Source organism: Oryctolagus cuniculus, chromosome 20 (genome assembly GCF_051225735.1).
Source record: "Oryctolagus cuniculus isolate XC-2025 breed Fujian yellow rabbit chromosome 20, ASM5122573v1, whole genome shotgun sequence".
NCBI classification, from domain to species: Eukaryota; Metazoa; Chordata; class Mammalia; order Lagomorpha; family Leporidae; genus Oryctolagus; species Oryctolagus cuniculus.
This window is the reverse complement of record NC_142886.1, coordinates 20,057,148-20,083,853: the sequence shown is the minus strand read 5'-3', so window position 1 is coordinate 20,083,853 and position 26,706 is coordinate 20,057,148. Positions and strand designations below refer to the sequence as shown.

Here is a 26,706-nt window from a genome sequence, read left to right as displayed (position 1 = left end):
TTTGTTTATATTATGATCACCATTCTGACCACCATGACTTGATGAGTCTATACTTGAATGGAAATAAACAAATATGTTACCAGACATGGTCTTTTTCATCATAGGCAAACCACGACAAACTGGATACCAAACCAACCCGGAGGACTCCTCTGGGGTACAAACTGAGATGGGGGTACGGATGATGCTCTGTGCTGTGCTGCTTCATTCAGCACTGAAGAACACTGAAGGGGCACTGGGCAACCTGTGCTGCCCACACGCACGCCAAGGCCTGCCATGTGCCTGCTTCATGTGATGGCTACCAGAGTCCCCCAAGGGAGGTGTTACTGCCGCCCACCTCACCTGTGAGGAAACCAAGTCTCAGGAGGTTAAGGGATGTGCATGAGAGCCTCAGTTAGCAGGTGGCAGAGCCAACCTTTGGACCCGCATATGTCTAACTCCACGGCCGCGCTATTTCACTGTCTCTACTAGCTTCCTAAGTCTCAACAAGCTGCTGGTCCCCTCTCCTGGGCATTTTCAGAACAGACCCGAAGTGAAAAGAGTGAGAACCTATTAAAAAGGTGCTGTGAGCTGAGGCAGAGGAACAGTAAGTGTTAAATCACATAAGTGGCCAGTAGAGAACAAGTTGTTGACTGGTTTTCCCTGTGGGGCATGTGCTGGAGAAATCCTCCATTTTGGAGACAGAGGCACATTCATTCAGATGAGTCACACAAACGTGAACAGGAAGTGGATCCACCAAGAACTCACAGACACACACTTGACCAGGGCCACTCCGCACAAGGCAGCTGGTGTCACTGAGAGACAGGGAGAGGTTCAGCAAGGGCACATTGCTGGTGAAGCCCAGTCGGTTACATAAGTGTACCAGTCACGACTCGCTCTTACGAATGACAGAACATCACATCAAGCTGACCTGAGCCAAGAAGGGAAATGTCGCAGCTGGGAAAGCTGTCACAATCAAAATGGAGTCACTTGTGTCAAACCCTGACCAAAAAAAAAGGAAGGAAGGAAAGAAGCAAGCCAACTGGGAGGCTAGGAACACGTATGCACATGTGCCTGATAACAGGAACCACCACAACAGACTGCGCCAGAACCACAGCCTTGCACAAAGGCCACCACAACCTTGCACAGAAAATACTTCTGCAAGGACGTCTGCCCAATTCTGCCTGCTAAATCCTGGACGCCTGCCACCCTTGTTATTGATCCTTGTAGCCAAGGATGATTCTTTCAAAATAACTTATGTAACCCTCCTCCTTGTGTATTTAAAAACCCTCCTTCCTTCAGCTTTTTTGAATGTGCACAGTCTACCCTGGGTTCCCACTGCAGCGCTACTCCTGGACCAATGTATAAACTTCTGGAGAATCCCTCTGTTATTTAGGTTGACACAGCTATTTATGGATGCATAACAAACCAACCATCCCAAACCTTAGCAGTTTGACCCTGTGGGTCGTGTGGACGGTTCAGCTGCTGGTTTCACCTGGGCATACCAGCACAGGTGCACTCGGATGGACAGTCAGTTAAGCTGGAGGTCCAACATGGCACAGTCACTGGCATGCTGGGCAGTTGGGTGTTAGCAGTTGGCTAGGGGACGTCCATTCTCCTCCAGTAGGATGCACTGACTTTCTTACTTGGTCTTAAGACAGAGGTGCAAGAGGGTAGAATCAGAAGCTGCAAGGCCCTTTGAGACCCAGTCTCCATAGACCACCCAGTGGTAGTCCTACCACCTTCTAGGAGTCAAAGCCAGCCCAGATTTGAGAGACAGGGAAACAAGACACCACGTCTTAACGCATGAAGCTACAAAGAACGTGTGGCCATATTTAATCTGCCATGAGAAGTTACTGGCTCATATGCTTGGAAGATTCTGGGAAGATTTAAGCATAGCTGATCCAAGTGCTCATAATCAGAAACCCAGCTGGGGCCAGCGCTGTGGCACAGTAGGTTAAGTCTCTGCCTGTGGAACTGGCATCCCATATGGGTGTCAGCTTGTGTCCCTGCTGCTCCTCTTCGGATCCAGCTCTCTGCTATGGTCTGGGAAGCCAGTGCAAGATGGCCCAAGTCTTTGGAGCCCTGTACCCACGTGGGAAACCCAGAAGAAGCTCATGGCTTTGGATCAGCCTAGCTTGGGGCACTGCAGCCATTTGGGGAGTGAACCAGTAGATGGAAGATTTCTCTGTCTCTCTCTGTCTCTTCCTCTTTCTGTCAGTAACTCTGCCTCTCAAATAAATAAATAAATCTTGAAAGAAAGAAAGGGAGAGAGGGAGGAAGGAAGGAACCTGGCTCTTCCCTCTTCCAGTTTTGTTTTTCCTGTGTTATTCTGGTTCTGAAGCAAGAATGTCCTTCATAGTGGCCAAATGGTCACCAATCACCAGAGCCTACATCCTCAAGGTGCACATACCCTGGGGCTCCTCTTTACCACAACAAAAAAAAGTTTGTGTCACATGATCATCCCTTGGGGGGGGGGGTGCATACATTGATTGATCAAGCCTGGGTCACACATTTACCCTGAGATGGGGAGGTGGGATCAGTGCCCCTAAATTCTGAGGCCTAACAGTGAGGGAGGGGTGTTCTCCACAGAAAAGTTGCAATTCTGTTGTCAGAAAAGAGAGAATAGATGGCAGGCAGATCAAAACAACAGATGTTTCCTACAATAGGCCTCTCAAGATGGTGACAGGGCAAAGAGCCACCACAGAATGCCCTAAATTTCCCTCTGCCAATGCATCATGCAACTTTACCAACTGACAGGTCCCGGTTTCCCAGCAGGGTGGTGTGTGCACCACTGAATAGCTTGTTATGCATCTGAAGAACAAAGACACAGGACAAAGCCTTTTGCAACATGCACTTGCACAATTCTTCAGTCTGGCAAAAGACCGCCTTCCTCAGACATTTGTCAAATCGCTCCTAAGATGCCCCACCCTCCTAGGAATCAGAATGCTTTGTCTATGAACTCGGTAGCTTTTCTGTTTTGAATGTAAACACTACTTCCTCCTTGCCTCCCGCAGTCCCACACAGGCCAACTCATAACATCTTGGAAGCAACTGGGTCAACACCACAGGAAGGTTGAGGGGCGACAATGAGGATCTGGGCATCAGTAAATTAGTAATTCCCAAATCACTTTAGAAACTTTCATCACCAAGAATATTTACAGCATAACCCACAGAAAGTCAACCCTCTGCAACAAGTGAATGAATGAATGCGTCAAAGGAGGAACAAATGAGAGAGGGAGTGAACCAAAATGCTCCTCCTAATTACAGCTGTGCTTCAGGCCCAAGTCCTCAGGTTCTGAATCAAAAACTGTCAATGGAGCGAAGGTACCTTAGCAATCCAACCCACCCACCTTTTGGGAATCCCTAGAACTAAATAATTCATGCTGTAGCACCTCTTCTCATCTTCCTGGACATCTCCTGCGTATGGGACAAGGAACTGAGAAAGGAAACATCTTATTTTAAATCTCATCTTATGGTATAGCAGGTGCATGTGGCCCTGGAGACTTGGTCTTCCATGGAATTGGGCATCATTCTTTTAGAACTGCGGTTACCCAGCTAAGAGTCCCAGTTTCATGTCAGTATAGGAACAGCTCCAACCTAAAAGCAAGATGTTCCGCTACACTCAAACATAAGCATACCATCTGGAGAGAAGAGGCCAGAGACTTCAAGGGGCTCCCTTTCTTCCAAGAAAGCTTGTCTTGGCATATATAAGGAGCTACTGGCAAAAGCAAACAGAACTTGGAGTCATTCATGTTCTTTTTAAGTCACAGCTGCATGGGTCATGGGTTCCAGTTCCTGCCTGATTTTATTCCATTCTACAATTTTAACCTAAAGAAGCAGTCTTAGAGTGTGAATAAGAATCACCCGCAACACTTTTTATAAATACAGTTCCTGGGGCCCTGTATCTTGAGTCAGCTAGACTATACTTTAGGAAATATACTCTGAAAAATATGTGTCCATAGGATGCAGCAAGATTCTCAACTGCAAAGCTTCAGCTCACTGGTTAAGAGTCAACATTCTGCTGACCATGTCCAGTTACAGGCTGGTCTGACCTGGCCATTGTGACAGTGTCACAAGCCTAATCAGCGGTGGTGAGCACAAGGATGGGGAAGTACACTTCGAAATGATAAACAGTAAACAGCGACTTCGCACTGGGTAACACCTAGCTGTTGGATTTTTTTTTTCTTTGTAATTAACCCAAGGGGAGAAGCTTTGGGTGTTGGGACAGGCAAGAACGTTTATCTCCTAAAGTTTTATGTAAATACCTGCTACCCAAGGCGAGTGCCTCAGGTCAACGAGTATCCCCGTGTCTCAGAACGCTCATCTCTAAAGTGGGGATAGCAATGCCTTTTTCATAAAGTTTTTACAAGGCACTGGGACGAGGTTTCCATGACCCACTACTGAGCACACTCTCTGTGTACATTTAGAGAGAAGCAGCTTGGGAGTCTCCCTCCAGCCCAACAAGTAACACAGCAGACTGAAAATCAACATCTCTTCTCAGATCCACCAGAGAAGTGAAGTCACAGGGCAAACCATGAGCCCAGCATTGGAGAGACAGCCGGGCAGGTACAGAGAATTATAATGCAACCAAGCAGAAACCTGCTCAAGACCAGTGTGCCAGGACACCCTATACTGAACCTAAACAGGCAAATAACAAAACCTGAACAGGAACTGAGGACTTGCTATGTGCTGGGGTGGACCGGCCTGAGAGATAAAAACTCCAGGAGGACACACTCTTACTTAAAGAGACCTGCACATTCTTATGTCTTTCACCTCCAGGAGCCCTACCAGAAACCCACAATGAGCGCCAGAGAAACATCCCCCTGTGCTTCCAGTAGGGAGAGGGGAAGTAGTCATTTTAAAACACCACCAGAACATTTTGTTCTTAACAAGGCTGCCCTCCAGAGAAACTATTTTACCCTAACTGCTGGAGTTTTTTATTTTTTTTAAAGACTTATTTATTTATTTGAAAGTCAGAGTTACATGGCTGGCGCCACGGCACACTAGGCTAATCCTCTGCCTGCGGCGCCAGCACCCCGGATTCTAGTCCCAGTTGGGGTGCCGGATTCTATCCCGGTTACTCCTCTTCCAGTCCAGCTCTCTGCTGTGGCCCAGGAAGGTGGTGGAGAATGGCCCAAGTCCTTGGGCCCCTGCACCATGTGGGAGACCAGGAGGAAGCACCTGGCTCCTGGCTTCTGACCGGCGCACCAGCCGTAGCGGCCATTAGGGGAGTGAACCAACAGAAAGAAGATCTTTCTCTCTGTCTCTCTCTCTCTCACTGTCTAACTTTCCCTGTCAAAGAAAGAAAGAAAGAAAGAAAGAAAGAAAGAAAGAAAGAAAGAAAGAAAGAAAGAAAGAAAGTCAGAGTTACAGAGAGAGAGAAGGAGAGGAAGACAGAGGGGTTTTCCATCCGCTGGTTCACTCCCCAGTTGGCAGCAATGGCTGGAGCTGTTCTGATCCAAAGCCAGGAGCCAGGGGCTTCTTCCGGGGCTCCCACAATGAGTGCAGAGGCCCAAGGACTTGTGTCATCTTCTACTGCTTTCCCAGGCCATAGCAGAGAGCTGGATCGGAAGTGGAACAGCTGAGACTTGACCCAGGGCTCATATGGGATGTCGGCACTGCAGGCGGCAGCATTACCCACTATACCACAGCGCCAGCCCTGACTACTGGAGTTTTATCAGAGCCTAACCTACCTGGAGAAATGGCAGTATCCAACTCCAGGCCACTCTAGCCTGCCTGTCCCACCTAAGTGGGAGAAACACTGAGAAGCACTGTGAAGCCAAGGGGTCCAGACTCACCAAGGACCAAGAACTAATCATAAGATTCCAGAGTGCTTCCTTTACTTACCCACCACCAAAGTCCCATCTACCACGATGCCTTTTACCCAACACATTATGTGGGGCTTTCAACAAAAAATTACAAGGCATACTAAAAGGCCAAAATCACAATTTGAAGAGACAGCACAAGCATCAGAACTGGACTCAGATATGGACTCAGAAATTTGGGGAGTATTAAATCGGGAATCATTTTAAACTATTGTTCATATGCTAAAGGCTCCAATGCAAAAATAGACAACATGAAAAACAGATGGATAATGTAGGCAGAGAAATGGAAATTCTAAGAATAAAAAAGAAGCGCCAGAGATCAAAATACTATAATAGAAATGAAGAGCGCCTTTGATGATCTCATTAGTAACCTGGATATAACAGAGAGAAGCATCTCTGTGCTTGAGGATATGTCAATAGAAACTTCCAGAATTGAAGAGCAGAGGCCAACATTGTGGTATAGCAAGTTGGGTCACCACCTGCAATGCCAGCATCCCATATGAACACCTGTTTGAGTCCCAGCTACTCCACTTCTTCTTCTTCTTCTCCTTCTTCTTCTTCTTTGGACAGGCAGAGTTAGACAGTGAGAGAGAAAAGTCTTCCTTCCGTTGGTTCACTCCTCTAATGGCCACTACGGCTGGCGCGCTGCATCAATCCAAAGCCAGGAGCCAGGTGCTTCCTCCTGGTATCCCACACTGTGCAGGGCCCAAGCACTTGGGCCATCCTCCACTGCCTTCCCGGGCCACAGCAGAGGGCTGGACTGGAAGAGGAGTAACCGGGACAGAATCTGGCACCCCGACCAGGACTAGAACCCGGGGTGCCAGCACCACAGGCAGAGGATTAGCCTAGTGAGCCGCGACGCCAGCCCCAGCTACTCCACTTCTGATCAAGCTCCCTGCTAATGTGTCTGGGAAGACAGTGGAAGACAGCCCAAGTACTTGGGCCCTTGCACCCATGGGGGTGACCCAGAGGAGACTCTTGGCTCCTGGCTTTGGCCTAGCCCAGCCCCAGCTACGACTTGAGCCAATTGAGAAGTGAACCAGTGGATGGAAGATATCTCTCCTACCCACCCACAGCTGTGACTTTCAAATATAAATAAATCTTTAAAGAAGAAGAAGAGGAGGAGGAGGAGGAAAAAGTGGAAGAGGAGGAAGAACTAAAGAGCAAAGAAAAACAAACAAACAAACAAAAAACTAGGAGAAAAGAAACAGAACAGAATTTCCAAGAACTTTGAGACAATTAAAAAAGGCACAATGCGTAATGCATAATGCATATATTAGATGGAGAAGACACAAAGAAAGAAAGAAAAGAGCAAAATAAATACTTTAAGCAATAGCTGAAAATTTCCCCAGATTCATATTGGTTACCAAACCACAGATCTGGGAAGCTCAGAAAACACCAAGCAAAATAAATGGTTTTTAAAAAAACACCATTCCAAATATGCTATATTCAAACTACAGAAAAATCAAAGATAAGGCAAAATCTTGAAAAAAGACAAAGGAAAAGAAAACACCTTCCCTATGGAAGAGCAAAAAATAAGAATTATATCCAACTTTAACTCAGAAACTACACAAGTGAAAATAGAATGCAGGAGCCAATATTGTGGTACAATGGGTTAAGCGGCTGCCGGCAACACCAGCATCCTATATCGCAGTGCTGGTTCATGCCCCAGCTGTTCCACTCCTGATCCAGTTTCCTGCTTACCCACCATGGGAAGGCAGCAGTAGATGGTCCACATACCTGAGCCCCTGCCACCCACATAGGAGACCCAGATACAGTTCCAGGCTCCTGGCTTTGTCACAGCCTCGCCCTGGCTGTTGTAGCCATTTAGGGGGATGAACCAGCAGATGGAAGATATCTCTCTCTCTCTCTCTTTTTTTTCTCTCTCTCTCTCTCATTCTCTCTCTCTCTCTCCTCCCCTGACACTCTGCTTTCAAATAAATAAAAATAAATCATAAAAAAAAGTAGAATAGAGTAAAATACTTGAAAATGTTGAGAGAGAGAAAGAAATGCCAACCTAGAATTCTTTGTTCCACAAAATTATATTTCAAAAGTGAAGGACAAATAGATTTTTTTCAAACAAACAAAAACAGGAAACTGGTTGTCAGCAGATCTCACTAGCAAGAAGTGTTTAAAAAATAAGTCTGGGGGCCGGAGCTGTGGCTCACTTGGTTAATCCTCCGCCTGCAGCGCCGGCATCCCATATGGGCACCGGGTTCTAGTCCCAGCTGCTCCTCTTCCAGTCCAGCTCTCTGCTGTGGCCTGGGAAGGCAGTGGAGGATGGTCCAAGTGCTTGGACCCTGCACCCACATGGGAGACCAGGAAGAAGCACCTGGCTCCTGGCTTCAGATCGGCATAGCTCCGGCCATAGCGGCCATTTAGGGGGTGAACCAACGGAAGGAAGACCTTTCTCTCTGTCTCTCTCTCACTGTCTAACTCTATCTGTCAAATAAATTTAAAAAATAAATAAATCTGTCATAGAGAAAGTAATTGATACATGTCAGAAACTTAGTTCTATATAAAGAAAAAACATCGGAGAAGGAGTAAGTGAATATAAAATTGAACTTTTAGTTTTCTTCTTTTTAATTGACCTAACAGATAACGACTTGTTGGAAACAATAATACCAACAAGGTATTCAATGGTTACAGTGAATGTTTAAATTAAATAAACGACATATATAAATGAAATAAATGACAGCAATAATACAAGGAACAGGAGGGAAGAATTAGGAATACTTTGTTGGATTGCAAAACATTTGCACTCTTCTAGACGTGGTATAGTGTCAATCGAAAGTGGACTTGGATTAGTTGTAAATGTTAACTGCAAACTCTAGGGCAACCTTTTGGGGTTTTTTTAAATTTTTTTTGCTTGTTTTGTTTTTGTTGTTTTGTTTTGTTTTGAGAGGCAGAAAACTAGACAGACAGAGCTGCCATCTGCTGGTTCACTTCCCAAACGTCGGCAATAGCTAGGACTACAGCTGAGATCCAGGAACTCAATCCAGGTCTTCCATGTGCGTGTCAGAACTCAACAACTTGAGCCATCACCACTGCCTTGCCAGGGTCTGCATTGGTGTCAAGCTGAAGCCAGGAGCAGAGCTAGGAAGCAAACCCAGACACCCATTTTAAAAAGGAAAAAGGAAGGAGTATAACTGACAGGCTAAGAGGGAAAATGGAATCATATAAAATGCTCAGTTAAAAGCACAAAAGTCAGAAAATGTGGAAGACAAAAACAGGAACAAAGAATAAGAGCAATAAATAGAAAACGGTGACAAATACGCCAGATACTAATTGAACTGCATCAGTCATCACCTTACATGTCAATGGATTAAATGCACCAACTAGGTTTTTAGAAGGAAAAGAAAGTGAGTGTGGCTGGGATCAGCCACCTTCTCTGGAACCATTCCTGCAGGTCTCGCTGACAGCAAGGAGTTCTGCTTCTGACCTGGGGTTCTGCAAGCAGCCTGGGAGACGCTGCGCTGGTACACCCACAGCCCCTGCTGTTCTGGGCTTTCCAGCACCAACAAAGGGGAGCCTCCATTGCAGTGAGAGCAGGAGAAGGAGGACTAGAAAAGCCAGGCCCTGCTCCTGCAGCTCCATGGGATCTTCCTAGACCACAGGCAGACACTGGGGAGACACTGGCAGCTACCCGGCAGACTCCCAAATCCAGAAGTTCCCAGGAGGAACTATCACAGGGGGTTCCCACTTCGCCCCCAGCAGCCAAACTGTTTCTCATGGCCTTTTTTTTCTTTAAAGATTTGTTTTATTTATTTGAAAGGCAGAATGAGAGAGAGAGATACAGAGAGACAGAGAGAGACAGAGAGAGAGAGAATCTTCCATCTACTGGTTCACTCCCTGGAAACTAGAACTCCATCTGAGTCTCCCATGTAGGAGGCAGGGACCCAAGCACTTGGGTCACCTGCTGTTTTCCCAGGTGCATTAGCAGGGAGCTGGCTTGGAAGCTGACCACCCAAGACTCCAACCTGCACTCCTATAAGGGGTGCTGCTGTCAGAGGTGGCAGCCTAGCCTGCTGTGCCACAACAAGAGCCCTACGTTTCTCACAGTCTCGCAGAAATTACAAGAAGATAATCAAGACAACTCAAGCTTCTTGCAGAAGCAGAAATCCAGAGAACAAGCCACCATGCCAGGAAGAGAAAAATGAAAGACTTCAGGAAAGACAGAAGGTGCCGCTGCCGGGAGGAAAAGACGTAGCCACACAGCACGTGGAGGGAGACCGGGCCAACGAGCATTCTTCCTCCACCAGTTTCCATTTGAGAGGATCCTGCTGACTTATATCATGCTAGGAAAGGAAAGGAACTTGACTTACTGCACAAAAACAAAAGAAAGCCAGCTAGCTTCATTTTAAACAAAAGAGAATAACCCCGCAGATTATAAATCTTCCATGTATTGACGGGTTTTTTAAAGCGTTCATTCCAAGGGGGGGAACTAAAGAGAAACAACCACAGTTTGGTTTCCCATGTGGATCTCACACATTGTCTGGCTACATCTGTTATTTTTATGAATAGTTAACATTTACAAACCATCCTGCCAGTATTTCATTAAAGCTCGACCAGGAGGTAAAGAGTATCTTCCATGTACAGAAGCTGACGCTCAGAGCACGGTGAATTTGCCCAAGAACACACAGCCAGAAAGCAGCAGAGCTATGACTTAATCGCAGGCCTTTACGGCCCCAGACCACGTATGGGACGAGACTTCTCTGCTGACACTAGCCGTTAGATGCAAGGTATACGTCACTCCCCAGGTAGCTGCAGCTTTAAGGCAAGGCACTACCTGGGAATCCGAAACAGATGGGGTGGGGGCTCCAAGCCCAGTGTTTCTCTGAGCCTCTACCTTGATGAGGCACCTGGAACAGGCTTGGTCCTCCAAGCCAGGGAGAAGACGAGAAGGATGGAAATGTTGTGTCCTGTCCTGAAGCCACTGCCCAAGAAGCCGGGAGGAAGTGCCCACAGAATGCAGGCCCCGGAGGCTGCCAGACCCCACTCAAGACAAACAAAGGATTCCCACTTCTGCTCCAAGGAGGGGATGAATCTTTCAAAACCACCCCAGAAAAGCATTACGCCGACCACCAAACATGTCCCTTCTGTTCCAGATTTGCCACTCGGTTTTGGGGCATGCCTGCACTGGTCTCGCTGGTATTAACAAGCACTGGGAGTGTGACATCAAGACTAAGCCTGTACTTCTTCAAACTGTGTCGCTGGCTACTTGTTCTATCTGCTCCACTTCATGCTTCTTAACTTAAACTCTCAGCATTTCCAGAAACCAGAAACTTGCCCGTTTTAGGGCAACAGGAATGCTATGAAATGCATTTATGGTCAGGTGACAAGGATGGTGAAGATTCCACATGTCCTGAGGTTTTGGCCACACGTCCCAACCACTGGAAATTGCTGAATTGGCCAAAGGCAACTCAGAAACACAATCCGCTGCAAAAATTCAAGCTATTTCCTCCCCTTGGCTGGAATTCTGCCACTTTTCCAAGTGTTCCAGGGCATCCTTGAAAGGAAAAGTCATGGACAGTGTAAGTCAGTTCACAATGGGTTATCTGTTTCTTGTCATATAAATTCCCAAGTGATATAAATATACCAAAGATCACACACAAAGCTGACCTATAGTTACACCTTAAAAGTCTCTCAAGCAGCACCAGAGAGTAAAACCAGCCCTCTAGTGCTCTTACCACTGCCACCAGCAAACACAGTGGCTCCCCATCCACAGCCACCCGCCGAGGACTCAGGCCAGGGCTTCCCTCTCACAGTTCTGCTGTCGCATGCAGCCCCTCTCCCATCAAGAGACCACTGAGAGGGGAACGTTGACACCAATGCCCCCTCCTGTGGCAAGGTCAGAAACAAGGAGGAAAGAGGACAGCAATGCCACAAAAAAAAGTTAGAGGAGTCCTTTTCAGCACGGTTTGTTCCTCGCCTAAAAATCAATGAATTATTGGGTACAGCAATGATCATCACACACCAACTCCCATGAAACATACTTGCAAAAATAAAAATACACCAAATCTCCACCTGAGCGAAACTATTGATCTATCATTTTACAAGAAACAGAAAGGACAGAGGAATGTGTCATCAGAATGCAAGAAGCAAAATGTAGTATGGAAAATCCTAGAACAACCTCTTTATTCAACACATAGAATACAAAGTACTAAGGTAGTAGAGGGACAACTCATAGATTAAAATTCAGATCAACCAAGTATAAGGTGTGGAATTTATCTGTGTCTTGATTCAAACCAACAGAAAAGCATGTCTAAGAGACAACTAGAAAGATTTGAATGTTGACTGAGTAGCTGATGGTATTATATTGAGGAATTATTGTTAATATTCTTTGGTTAGGATTTGGTATTGCAGTTAGTTTTTTTTTTTTTAATGAATCCTACCTAAACTTTCAGAGCTACATAGATGCTCCTCGACTTACAATGAGCCCCAATAAACCCATCATGAGTTGAAAATATCATAAGTGGAAAATGCATTTAATATACTTCACCTACTGAACATCACACCTTAGCAACAAGGTACACTGCAGAGTATCGGTTGCTTCCCTCAGGACTGTGTGGCTGATGGGGAGCTGCAGGGGCTGCCCAGTGTGTTGAGAGAGCCCTACCCTGCAGACCCACACTTCCACCCACACAGCCACAACCCTGGAGAAGATCAAAATTCACGTTCTAACTACAGAATAGGCATTCGGCAAAGCAATCAGGAAAGCAGTTGAGACAAACACATCCCATATCACACAGCATGATGTTGGGTCCCACTCTGCTCCAGATTCCAGCTTCCTGCTAGTGTGCACCTTGGGAGACAGCAGGTGACGGCTCAAGTCATTGGGTCCCTGACACCCTCGTGGGAGACCTGGATTATTTTATAGTTCCTGGCTTCAGTCTGGCCTGGCCTGGCCTGGCCTGTGCAAGCTTCTGGGGAGTAAACTAGTAGATGAAAGCTCTCTCTATCTCTCTGTCCATCTCTGTCTCTCAAATAAAATAAATAAATAGTTTTTTTAAAAAAAGACAAAATTCAGCATATGGTTTTTAATTCATGCAGTTCACTTCTATGGCAGGGACCATCTGCACATGAAAATCTTTACAAATGATAAGATGCAATGTCAGATTTGCTTCAAACACTGAGCAGGAGAATAAGGAGATGGTTTAGAGGAACAAGGCTGGTGATGTGAGGCTGCCATGGGATTTATTAGACTACTCTTTTTACACATCTTTGATATTTTTCATAATTTTAAAAAGATTCTTTAATGGTTGGAAAGAACCCAAAAACAAGGGGTATCTTAATTCTTTTCCAAAGTTCCAACATCATTTCCAACATAGCCTGCTTAGTAACACTTTTTACACGAATTTTCCCCCTTGTAATTGCCTTCACAGACTACTTCCAATGGACACATCTTTGCAAATGTTATTGGAAATTTCTGAAACACAGAACAAGCACTCTCTCCATAGAATGACATCAAGTTTAGTTCCCAGAAAATGCTATATAAACTCAAAGCAAACATCAGTAGTTGACCAGTTGACCTGAGTGCAATATGTTTGTTGCTGTTTGTGCAATGTGAGATTGGAGAAACATCCTCACTTTAATTTCTGTGTTCTTCATGGGGGAGGCTTTTCTCAGCCTGACAGCAAACATAGAAGCTGTAATGATTAGCCACATAAAGGTAGGTACATTTAGTATTTAAAAATCACTACTGAGAAAGGCACTGGCCAGATCTAACAGGAAAACAAACATCTTTAGTGTTATTTAAAAGAAAACCCTACTTTCCCTATTTTTAAAATTAGCAAAAATTTAAGACAGATAATTCACAAAAGAAAAGGAACTAATGTAGCCTCAGCCAAAATGAGAGAGGGTTCTTCATTAAATTTGAAATTCAGATAATTGGTGAACAATTGGGTCAGACTCATACTAAAATGTCCTTTGTTGTTTATCTGAAACTCTAACTGGGAATTCTGCATTTCTGTTTTCTAACTTGGTAAATCCTAAATTTACAGCCAATTACTGAGAACATGATGAGCGCCATTCATAATCAGCCAGGGGCAGAACAGAGGCCTGGGACAAGCAGAGGGAGATCCGCATAGCACAGCCCAGGCAGGCAGACAGGAGGAGCAGCTGCACCTGACACAGAGCTCAGGGGAGGTGTGGCCTCAGGGCCTCAAGAGGATGGGAGGAGGTGGCCAGCAGGAGAGATGGGGGAATAGAGGTTGTAAACTTTGTAGAAGGTCCCCGAGCATGTCCTTCTGGAGAAAGGAAAGACACGTTTAGCATCACTGAGCAGAGAAAATTCTCCCAAGCATTGCTTGTATTACTTGTCCCTAAAACTTCACTGTGACCTAACAATATTTTACTCTTTTGTGAAAACTTTATCATATATGATTTAATACCCACCACCCAATTAGAAAAACATTACCAATTCAACCAAGCCTTCTCTTTGCCTCTCTCATGTATTCCTCTCCCACTTCACCTCATATCCTGTGTAACCATGAACCTGATTTTCATTGCCGCATACATTTTTACATCTGTTTGCACCCTTAAACAACATAAAGTTTTTGCATGCTTTAAACTTTTTTAAAGATTTATTTATTTATTTATTTGAAAGGCAGAGTTACAGAGTGAGAGAAGGAGAAAGAGGCAGAAACAGAGAGATCTTCCATTCACTGGTTCACTCCCCAAATGGCCACAACTGCCAGAGCTGGGCCAGTCTGAAGCCAGCAGCCAGGAGCTAGGAGCTTCATCCTGGTCTCCCACAGAGGTACAAGGGCCCAAGCACTTGGGCCATCTTCTGCTGCTTTCTCAGGTGCATTAGCAGGGAGCTGTACCAGAAGTGGAGCAGCTGGGGCTCGAACTGGTGACCATGTGGGATGCCGAAGCCACTATATCACAGCACCAGCCCCACTTAAACTTTTATATAAATAGTAGCATGATGTGTATTTTCTTTTGCAGCTCGCTTTTTTTCATTCAATATTTGACCCATGATAAATACAGCTAGTTCTATGGAGTAGTCCATTTCAATATATCTTAATTTATATTTCCATTTTCCTGTTGACGGGCATTTAGCTACTTTCCAGTGCTTCATTGTCACAAAAGAATGCTGCTACGAATGTCCCTGAACATCATATACATTCAAGTGCATTCCTCGAGGGGATACACCAGAGCAGAATTACAAGGTCAAAGAGTCTGGGCAACTCCAGCTATAATTCTACAAAGTGATCGTACTAATTTATATTCCCACCAGCAGCAATAAATACATTTTTTACAGTTATGTCCTGCTGAGGTTAATTGAAAACTCTCCTCTAAAGCAGACAGAGTTCAAAGTGTGCTGAAATGAGTAGGAGGCCTGGTATTAATAGTTACTAGCCCTAAAAGTCAGCCCAACATACCAACATACACACAGGCTCACTCTTCAGATGTAATCTGAATCCAGGGGTTATTCAGGAATCAGGTTGGATTGCAACAGGTGTGTGTGTGGTGGGGATGCTAATCATGCATATTTTAAAAAGATTTATTTATTTCAAAGGCAGAAAGAAGGGGAGAGAGAAGGACATAGAAAGGGAGAAAGAGAGAGATATCTTCCATTCACTGGATGGGAGTGAACTCCCCAAAAGACCACAACATCTGGGGCTGGTACAGGCCAAAGTCAGGAGTCAAGATGTCCAACCAGTCTCTCACACGGGTGGCAGGGACCTAAGCAATTGGGTCATCTTCTGTTGCTTCCCAGGAGTGTTAGCAATGATGTGGATTGAAAGCTGTGCAGTGGGGATTCGAACAAGCACTCATATAGAATATCAGTGTTGCAAGCAGTGGCTTACTGAGCCACAACTCCAGCCCTTAATAATCTTTGTGGCCTGCACCACGGCTCACTAGGCTAATCCTCTGCCTTGCGGCACCAGCACACCGGATTCTAGTCCCGGTCGGGGCGCCGGATTCTGTCCCAGTTGCCCTTCTTCCAGGCCAGCTCTCTGCTGTGGCCAGGGACTGCAGTGGAGGATGGCCCAAGTGCTTGGGCCCTGCACCCCATGGGAGACCAGGATAAGTACCTGGCTCCTGCCATCGGATCAGCGCGGTGCACTGGCCGCAGCACGCCGGCCACAGCGGCCCTTGGAGGGTGAACCAACAGCAAAGGAAGACCTTTCTCTCTGTCTCTCTCTCTCACTGTCCACTCTGCCTGTCAAAAAATAATAATAATAAAAAAACTTTGTTATTTTCCTCTAAGATTTTTATTTGCCTCTAAGAATTATTTTAACAATTACTAAGATACACCTCATAGAAATCAAATAGTCTCATGATAGCCTCCCCAAACACACAAGGCACCAGATTTTTCAATATACAGCTCAACCTTACTTTTTTGCACAAAGGGATCATATATTCTGGTTTGCATTTTACTTCTTTTTACTGTCCAATAGGTCTTTACAAGGAAAGAAACCATCTACATTTGTTGAGAATTCCGTTATTCCATAAACATTTACTAAGCACCTGCTCTCGGGCAGCACTCTATAAAGAAAACTAAGCAACTTCACCACTAAGAGACTCCCACTCTAAAGGAAAGAAACTACCAGATGCAGGTCATGATTATGCTCTGCCCTTATTGTACTAGATACTTAAGGAAGGTGGGAAGCAGAATAATGCCCCCCAACGATGTTCGTGTTCTGATCCTACCAATGCTGTTACACCGCAAGGAGGAACACAGGTTACTGATGGAAGCAGAATTGCTAATCAGCTAATGTGAAAACAAGGAGGCTAGTCTGGATTCTGGATTCTCCAAGTGGATCCAATATCATCACAAGGATCTTTCAATGGGGAAGAGGGAGGCCAAAGGTAGAGATGGGCATGTGAGACAGGCTTGACTGGCCATTGCCAGCTTTGAAGGTGGAAGGGGGCCACAAGCCAGGGAACTGGGCAGCACCTCGAAGCTGGAGAGGGCAAGAAACTGAGTTCTCCCGTGGAGCCTCCAGAGAGGAACTCAGCCCTGCTGGTTCTTTAGCCCACTGAGACCCATGTCAGGCTTCTGATCTCCAGAAATATGTATCGTTCATGCCACGAAATTGGTGGCAACTTGTCCCAGCAGCAACAGCAAGCTAATACAATAGACATTATCCATCCTCCCCACCACTCTGGAACATAGTTGCTGTGAACTCCGTTGGGCAAATCAAGGAACTAGGGACCCAAGAGGTTGAATTACAAAGCCAGGCTCACAGTGGCAGATTCAGATTCACACTTGAGTCCATCTGCCCCCAAACCTGGGCTGCCCTACTCCCGGTTGGCTGAAATAGAGCAGGTGGGGACACAGAATTCTACCGAGGGCCAGTCTGGGGGCACTATATGAGACAGGATTTGAACCATTAGGAAGATGGGCAGGATTTAGACAGACAGAAAAGGGCAGAGAGGAGAGGGCATTCAGCCTAGTGGAAAAGACACCCATATTCCACATCAGAGTGCCTCGGTTCAATACCTACCCAGCTCTGGCTGCTGATTTCAGCTTCCTGCTAATGCAGACCCTGGGAGACAGCAGTGACAGCTCAAGTAATTGGGTTCCTGCCATCCACATGGGAGATCTGGACTGTGTTCCCAGCTCCTGGCTTCAGCACTAGTCCAGTCCCAGCTGTTATGGGCATTTGGGGAATGAGCCAGCAGATGGGAGATATCTCTCTCTCTCGATCTCTCTCTGCTTCTCAAGCAAATAAAGTTTAAAAATAATAAAGGAAGTTAAAACAAAAACAAACAGAAAAGGGGAGGGATGGAGGAATCAGGACATGCTCAATGGCTCAAGGCAACTGAAACCTGGGGTTGGCCGGCGTCGCGGCTCACTAGGCTAATCCTCCGCCTTGCGGCGCCGGCACACCGGGTTCTAGTCCCAGTCGGGGCACCGGATTCTGTCCCAGTTGCCCCTCTTCCAGGCCAGCTCTCTGCTGTGGCCAGGGACTGCAGTGGAGGATGGCCCAAGTACTTGGGCCCTGCACCCCATGGGAGACCAGGATAAGCACCTGGTTCCTGGCTTCGGATCAGTGTGGTGCGCCGGCCACAGCGCGCCGGCCGTGGTGGCCATTGGAGGGTGAACCAACAGCAAAGGAAGACCTTTCTCTCTGTCTCTGTCACTGTCCACTCTGCCTGTCAAAAAAAAAAAAAAAACAACCTGGGGTTGGTGGAAGTGTCTACGGGAGGGAGGGCTGGGCACCGCCAGAGACTAGTGCTGTTGAATACACCAGCTGCCAGCCATGGGCAACCACTAACATTTACATTTAAATCAATTAAAATTCGGGGCCAGTGCTGTGGCGTAGCAGGTAAAGCCGCTGTCTGCAGTGCTGGCATCCCATATGGACGCTGGTTCATGTCCCACCTGCTCCACTTCCGATCCAGCTCTCTGCTATGGCCTGGGAAAGCAGTGGAAGACAGCCCATGTCTTTGGACCCCTGTGCCCATATGGGAGACCTGGAAGAAGCTCCTGGCTCCTGGCTTGGGATTGGCGCAGCTCCAGGCATTGCGGCCAACTGGGGAGTGAACCAGCGGATGGAAGACCTCTCTCAGTCTCTCTGCTTCTCCTCTCTCTGTGTAACTCTTTCAAATAAATAAATAAATCTAAAAAAATTAAAAATTAATTAATTAAAATTAAATAATTGAATATTCAGTTGCTTGATTACACTCATCCCACTTCTAGTGGCCAGTAGCTCCAGATGACTAACACCGGGTGATGTTCTACCTCTGCAAGAGGCTCAACTGGACAGCGCTGTGGTGACAGAACTCCTGAGCTGGTCAGCGGCCTCACGTCCTGTCACGACGCTCCCTGCTGCACCCTCTCCTCTCCTCACCTGCTCTTGTGTCATCTCCAGGGGCTTCACAGAATTTTCTAGAGCAGATGCACAATAAACATCTACAGATAGCATTGAAAACTCCCACCAGGGTTCTAAAGATGCATATCTGGTCCTAAAAATAACCACTTCTGGCAAGGAGGTTCTGTTCACCTCTACTGTCAATATTTTAAGAAAAAAGTAGTCGTTACCTTGAAGAATGCCATCAGTGCTGTCGTGCAAAAGGGTTTTAGCGCGGAGGAGCCGAGCTGCTCACACATGTGTGTGTAGAGTATCCGTCTGGTGTCCAAGCACCCCTCCCTTAGCTCCCAGTGCCTTACTCTGTCCTGCTCCTCCTCCAAGCAGGGAGAGGCTAGGCTGAGATGAGAGTGGCCTTCCCTGCCTTGTGTCCCACTCTGGCTCCAAAACACAAGGCTAAGATTAACCAAGGCACCGTCCAGGAAGGACACAGCTCTCCATCACTCACAAGCTTCAGTGGTGGCCAAAGGTAAGATGACTTTGTGATCTAGCAATTGAGTTCAGAATGGTGTCAGATGCAAAGGAAAACCCGAGTAATTGCTAGGATGACCGGCGCTGTCTTGGGGTCTGGGGGGCAGTTGGACGCGTCCATGGAGATCCAATTCTCTTATTCCCTGGCTGACTCAGGGCTGGGGCAGAGCACACATTGTATACAGCGCTGACCTATTTGGCAAGCCTTACAAGCTGCTTCGATCAATTTCTCATCAGCCACTCAACCCTTGTCCTCTCCCACACAGCTCCATAGTGACAAACACGGATGGAGGGGGCCCCCACCTGACACCCCCCCACCAGCAGCAGCAATGCCAGAACTTGGCTGCCTAAACAATACATCTCTATGTGGTCTGGAGAGAAAGGGGGCCCTGTACCTGCTGAGCAGGGCCTTGCACCACCCCCTCCCGGGCAGCAGTGCCTGCGAAGACGGGTGAGAGGGAGCGGTGGGAATGAAGACAGGCATCAAACTGGAAAGCCCCACTCAGCACCTCCCCCTCCCCTGGCAGATGCAAGGGAGCTTCACAAAGTTCGTGGAAATGCAATTAAAAGGTAAATTTATTAAGGTCTTCCAAAAGTTCATGGAAAATGTGTACAATGAAAAACACACACGGTTTTCAGGTTCTTTTTTGGCACCAAATACATTGATCTTTTAATCTGATTTTTTCATGGACTTTTTGAAATGCTTTCATTAGGCTTCTGACCCAGACACCAGCTAGTGGAGGCTTCTGCTCTGCAGCGCTAGGATTCAGACACACAGACTCGGGCCCTCTGAGCAAGGGAGATGGAGACTGCCCACCGCCGGCTCCGCTTTACACAGGAGACCTCAAGCCCGCTGATATCCATGTTCATGCAGGGTCTGGGCCTGCTCTGTGCCTAAGCAGGCAACAACTAAAGCACAAGCCAATAATCATTCCCCAATGGGGAAGTTTAGATAGGACCACAGGCACATCTGGAAAAGGGGGAGATGAGAGTAGGACGAGGTATAAAGAGGAGTCCCTGACTCCGGGAATCGTTGTTTGTTTGACCTCAGGTGCAAAGAATTAAATTAATCATGTTTGCTTCATGTCACACTCAACATTGCTTTAGGCAGAGACCATTTTTATTTTGTCTTTGATCAGCTGTTAGATTTGCAATAGTGAACAAGTATCTTCAAACTCATCTCCCATTTTCCTCCGAAAGGTAAAATATTGACACTAACACACATCAACCACATGGTTTCCCAAACAATCCATCACCCTGCCTCACCCTGACTTCACCCTAAATCTGTGTCCATCATTACCTTGCTTTGCTTCTCATATCATTTTATTGCAGCTAAATGTAAGAGAGTACTTCGAGGCCAGCACCGCGGCTCACTGGGCTAATCCTCTGCCTGCGGCGCCGGGTTCTAGTCCCTGTCAGGGCACCGGATTCTGTCCCAGTTGCTCCTCTTCCAGTCCAGCTCTCTGCTGTGGCCCGGGAAGGCAGTGGAGGATGGCCCAAGTGCTTAGGCTCTGCACCCGCATGGGAGACCAGGAGAAGCACCTGACTCCTGGCTTCGCCAGCCATAGTGTTCCACTTGGGGGGTGAACCAACGGGAAAAGGAGGACCTTTCTCTCTGTCTCTCTCTCTCACTGTCTAACTCTGCCTGTCAAAAAAAAGTACTTAGAATATGAAAAATTAAATTAAATTAAAGATAAGTTTACTTTGGGGCGCAACAAATTTTTTGGAAATGTATGCATAGTTTTTTCATAATGCCCATTTCCCATGAATTTTGAAGACTACTTACATTCTTAATTTTTTTTAATTTTGATTATTAATGAGTTTATAAAAGATACACTACTCTATTTTCTGGTACATTTCTTTTACTTAATTTCATATGGCCAACAGTCATTCAGATTTCTGCCTGGCACTGTTGTTCATTTGTTTAGTTTTATACGATTTTCCACTGTGTGACTACATCATAGTTTACTCATCCGCCCTCACACTGACAGTCATTTGGGCCCTTTCCTGGCTTGTAGTATGACAAACACAGTTGCTCGTGTCTCCTGCATGAGTTTCTCTGGGTATTTATACCTAAGGGTAGAATTGCTGTTTCATTAAAAATGTTAAGATTCAACTCCAGGAGAGAGTAGTATAATACCAAAGTCTTTTCCATTTTATATTTTATTTATTTGAAAGGCAGACAGATAGAGATCTTTCACTCACTAGTTCACTCCCCAAACGCCTGCACAGTCAGGGCTGGGCAAAGCCAAAACCAGGAGCTAAGAACTCAATCCAGGTCTCCCCTGTGGATGGTAGGAACCTAACTATTTGAGCCATCACCTGCTGCCTCCCATAGTCTGAATTAGCAGGAAGATGGAATGAATAGATCTGGGATTCAAACCCAGGTATTCCCACATGGTACGTGGGCACCCCAAGTGGGATCTTAACCACTGGGCAAAACACCCATCCCCTATCTATCGTGATTGCCTCTCCAAGAGATTCCCAGATGATTGCTTCCTCATCCTAGCCTCCTCAATTTTGCTTCCTGAAATTTTAAATCACGTTCTTGGCCTAACATCTGAATAGCATCTCAGATAAAGCCCCCCCACAGAGAAGGAGGGCTCTTATCAGACACACGGACACCAAGAAGGGCATCTGAGCAGACATGGGACACAAGCAGTCCAGACACGAGGGCAGGCGACTCACATTGACGGAAACACCAGAGACACCACTTCGCCTTCAGGAAATGCAAGATGTGAAAAGGCACTGGAGCAGAGCTAAAGCCAATTTCCCAGCCAGTCCATCCTCCTCCCCCAGCCTCCCTACTACCACCATACGCGCTCTTTTTCAAACTAAGAACAAAACATGGAACATCCGGTTTGTGGGTAACCAAGCTTAAATGAGAGCAGGGTTTCTGGGTTGGACATCACCATACAATCCAATCATCTCAAGAATATGTATAGAGCCGGCGCCACGGCTCACTAGGCTTATCCTCCACCTGCAGCACCGGCACCCCGGGTTCTAGTCTCAGTCAGGGTGCCAGATTCTGTCCCGGTTGCTCCTCTTCCAGGCCAGCTCTCTGCTGTGGCCCGGAAAGGCAGTGGAGGATGGCCCAAGTGCTTGGGCCCTGCACCCCATGGGAGACCAGGAGAGCCACCTGGTTCCTGGCTTCGGATCAGCGTGGTGCGCCTGCCGCTGCGGCCATTGGAGGGTGAACCAACGGCAAAGGAAGACCTTTCTCTCTGTCTCTCTCTCTCACTGTCCACTCTGCCTGTCCAAAAAATAAATAAAAATAAAAATAAATTTAAAAAAAGGATATGTATAGAGTGCTTTGCAAGGTAACAAGCACACTGTGGACCTGAGCTCTATTCTGCCCTCAAGGGGCTTGCAGGTTTGTTCATTCAACTAGAAGCGCGGAAGCGGCAGCTTACTGCAAAGATGATGCAGATGCTGGCCTGATGCTAAGTGCTCACTGCAGATGGACCAGTAGAAGTCAGGCCACAGGGGATCACAGCCGGAAGTGGCTCCACGGTCAGAGTGACCAATTCTAGCCAGAAGTTGGGAAGCATAGAAAAGTTCCCAGAGAGTGATGTTAGAGCTGGGTTTTGAAGGGCAACCCAAGTCCTTGAGAGGAGAGAAAACAAAGACGGTGCCTAAAACAATTAAGAAATCAGTTTCTGACTCAGACCTCTTGACCTTTCCATTTTCTTCTCTTTCTCAAACTTCTCAGATGTCTCTCCTGCTCCCAGCGACGCTGACGCACCAGGGAAGTAGATTCCCGGATCGCTGCTAACCACGCGTTATCTGCATCTCTTCATTCATCGCCCAAACTAACAAAGTGGTCTCCACCAGGTGCTGGGCCCTGTGCTGAGCTCTGAGAATACGTGGAGGGACAACACGGGCACAGTTCCTGCCCTCATCAGGTTAGGTTCCCTGACTTCAAAAGCAGATGGAGAATTCAACACAGACAGACAGTTGCTTTGGCCTGACCATCATCAGCCAGACTTCACCAGCGTGGGAGAGCGCCCCTCCCCCAGCCTATGGTCCCCCTGAAATGTTTCTGGTCAGTTGTGCACGATTACAGAAATAGCTGCTTCTCAGTAATTGAAAGAATCCTGACCAGCGTCCCAGGTAAGCCAAGCGGCTGCTTAGAGCCAAGAGACCCCAAAATCAGGTGCTTCCTACATAATAGTCTCCAATCTGATACTTGATAGCTGCTGGTTTCCAGAGTCAAACAAATGTCAGGAATTTTATGAAGGAAGGCAGGAAGCAAATAAGGGGGCAAGGATTGAAGTCTAGGCCTCCAGGGAGCTCAATTAGTGAGCCAGATAGAGTTAAACTGAAAGGGCATGCTCTCGGCTTCCTAGAAAGCCAGCTGGAAAAGATGCCAATCCTTAAGCCGCTGTCACTCAAAAGATTAACAGAAGAGACCTGGGGGTGCCCAAAGGGAATTCTGCAACGAGCCAGATGTTCTTGCTCTTCCTATGACGCCACCGCTCTCAACCCGGGGCCACCAAGAAGCCATGCCGGAGAGAGCTGGAGTCTTTTGGGATAGGCTGAAATTCAAACCTCACCCTTTAGCCGTGCAGACACTAAAAACTGATTGCTCCTAATACTTTCTCTGCACACTGCCGTGATGCACCTGGTTCTGCATTTTCTCACTGGGCCATCTCCTCCTTCGACAGGAACAGCAGCCCAGATCCGATGAACACCCCCAGCTGCCTGGCGGTGTGGAAAGCACACAACCTTCAAATCCATGCAAGCTGGGCTTGGCTCCACGGGTGATTGGAGCATGTCATGTAGCCTCTTCCAGTCTTGCTTCCTCATCTGCAAAATGGCACTAAACAGACCCACCCTTCTGGGCAGAGACCAGCCCAAAGGTTCATGCATGGCAGCACCTGGTGTTGCACAGAAATGAAGCCAGGTAAGCGCGTGCTCAAGACAGGAGCTTACCCTTGGTTCAAAAAAAAAAAAAAAAAAAAAAGTGTGTGTGTGTGTGTGTGTGTGTGTGTGAGAGAGAGAGAGAGAGGCAGGGAAGAAGAAAGAGAAGCAGTTCACACACAAGCCTATTTAAGTCCCTGCGTATGTTCTGTCTCTTCCATCAAATAACAAACTAAAGAAGCTAAAAGGAAACCTAACCCACATCTCCGCTTTCCCCTGAAGCCCCAAGCTTCTCCCCCAAAGCTGCTTCCTTCAATTTCAGGAGCGCAGAAGAAGAGCCATCTGGCTTGAGATGCAAGGCCAGCCCAGCAGCGGCGGAGCCCCCCACCATTTGTCTCCAGCCGCTCTCCTTTCGACCCTCCTGTGGGCGGGCATCCAGATTTTAGCCGGGGTGCTCTGGTCTGCGTCTCTGTCTTGACTGTTCCTAATTATTGGAGGGAATGCCGTGGCTCGCCTGACCTCTGAGTTTAAGAGCTAGAGCCCTAATATCAAACCAAGCAGCTTCATTTAAAAGGCATCCTCATCTGCATCCATAAAAGTCACTCCCGGAGCCCTGACTCGCCCGGCTTGGGGGAATGCCTGCTGTCGAGGATTTATGACACGCCCTGGATCTAATCTGCTGTTGCACATCTGGTCATAAAAGCAAGGGCAGCCCAACACCGGGACAAACACTTTTCTTTCCTAAGTGGCTGCAAATCTGATCTCACAGTGATAGCTGGGCTGGGATGCAATCAGCCCAGCATCTGGGCAGTCATTAAGGCTCCACCCTCGACAGCTATAAAGATGATTCTCGTGGCAAAAGCCCTGAATAAAGAAGTTGCGTCTGAACAGGTGGTCACGGGACTAGGCCGAGGGATACCCAGGCAGGAAAGCCTGAGCTGTCTGAAGAGCCAAGGCTGTATTCACAAAGATCCCCGCTATTTCACACGGAGGCCGTGCAAGCAAGCAAACAGCTATGCGGAGAGGTGACTGCCTTGTGGTACACTGATGCCGTTTAAGATTAAGGCCGGCCAGATGCACCACTAGATAGTTTAACGTCGGTTCTTAAGGAAGTGAAATTATTTATTCGAACAGCTGGGGGAGGGGGAGGGGGGGGAGATGACCTAGACCAGAAATGAGCACAATGCTGTCGATTCCAGGAGACTTTTACAATGCCCTGGACAGCCCGTCCTGTGCACAGAATTGGCACGTTTCGTGACGTTCAGAAACTCCAATCGGACCAAGGTTCAACAAGTAATCCAACCTCCCAGCGCCGAAGCCAGGGGAAGAGCCCCGTGAACAGCGCGCAGCTCTCCCCCGCCTTCCCACTCCACGCACACGCGCGCGCACACACACACGCACACGGACACAGCCTCCCCACCTCCTCCCCTCCTCCAGGGCCGTGCGTGCCCAGCAGGAGCGAGCATTAAAATTATCTGCTGTGGGTTTTACGAGCAGAGATCGCTCTTTAAAACAACAACAACACAAGGTCCTTGTGTAGCTCGCGGGTAACCTAAAACTCTGCAGGCGGAGCTGCCCCCCCCCCCCCCACCGCCGGCCAAGAACGCCGGCGCGCAGGATCGGGAGCTGGGGGAGACCCAGGCAAGCCCTGCCCGAGCCGAGGGCGACCTTCTCCGCGAGGGTCTCGGAGCGAAATGCCACGGGAGAAGAGGTTGGGAAGGGGACCCCACCGGTGACAGTCCGGGGCCGGGGGCGGGGGCAGACAATGGGAGAAGACTTTATTTCAGCAACTTCGTGAAGCTCGCGGGCGACTGGGTTAGCGATGGGGGCGGGGTGGGGGACGAGGTCCGACACGTCCCTACCCCCTCCCCTCGACCCCCGGGATGCGGGGCACAGCGATCGCGTCTCCCCCTCGGGCAGATGGGCGCGCGGCCGGGGGGCGCACTTACCCTGGGGCCCGTGGTGCGGTGGGCGCGGGCCGGGGACAGCTGCACCAACATGAGCAGCAAGGGGGGCGTGAGCAGGCGGGCGCAGCGCGCGGGCAGCATGGTGCCAGCCGGGCCGGGCAGCCGGCAGCGGGCAGGGGTCGCGGGCTCGGCGGGGCGCACGCCGCGCCTGCCTTCCTGCCTGGGTGCGAGCCGGGGCCCTGGCGGCGGCGACGGCGGCGGGGAACAGGCAGCGGTCCTGAGGCGAGCGCTCGCGGAGGCTGCGGCCAACAGACGCGGTCATGAACCGCGAAGGAGAGAAGAGGGGCTGTGTGCGGCGCGAGCGTGTGCTCGGCGCGCGGGGCTCGCTCCGCTCGGCCGCGGCGCAGCGGCAGCAGGTTGGATGCCGGAGCCCGGGCCATGGGAATTCCCGTTATAAACCTCCGGGAGGGGCGGGGCGGAGCCCGGCCGGCCTGACTGACAGGCCGAGAGGCCTGTAGCAGCCGAGCCTGTGGCAGGTGAAAGCCAATGGGAGAGGGGCTTGGGAGGGGAGACTCGCGGTCACCCCCCCGCCCCAGCCCCGCCACCGAGCCGCGACACCGGTCGCTCCGCCCCAGAGGGCTCGAGGAGAGACCGGGATAAAGCGTAACTTTCTCTTGGCCCTTCCGTCTGAGGGAGTCGGCGAGCGCCAGCTTCCCACCTGGCTGGCAAAAAAACGCCTCAGGCAGTCACAGCTTTTACCTCAAGTGCGGGAGTTGTCAAAACAGCCCAGAGAGGGGGCGGAAAGGTGCTCCTAGCCCCATTTTTCAGATGA

At 48.2% G+C, this 26,706-nt stretch overlaps 1 protein-coding gene across 3 annotated transcripts in view; it reads right to left on the bottom strand.

Moving 5' to 3' along the window:
• Positions 1-26,300, bottom strand: part of SMOC1 (SPARC related modular calcium binding 1) — a 171,218-nt gene extending 144,918 nt beyond the window's left edge. For 2 of the 3 annotated variants that reach the window (XM_008248569.5, XM_008248570.5), the window contains exon 1: positions 25,917-26,297. In XM_008248569.5, coding sequence (XP_008246791.2) covers positions 25,917-26,015 — 99 coding nt within the window. In that variant the 5' untranslated portion in view covers positions 26,016-26,297. Of the gene's footprint in view, positions 1-25,916 lie in introns of all 3 variants that reach the window. The other variant, XM_089322183.1, reaches the window with a different exon arrangement.
• Positions 26,301-26,706: the final 406 nt, after the last annotated feature.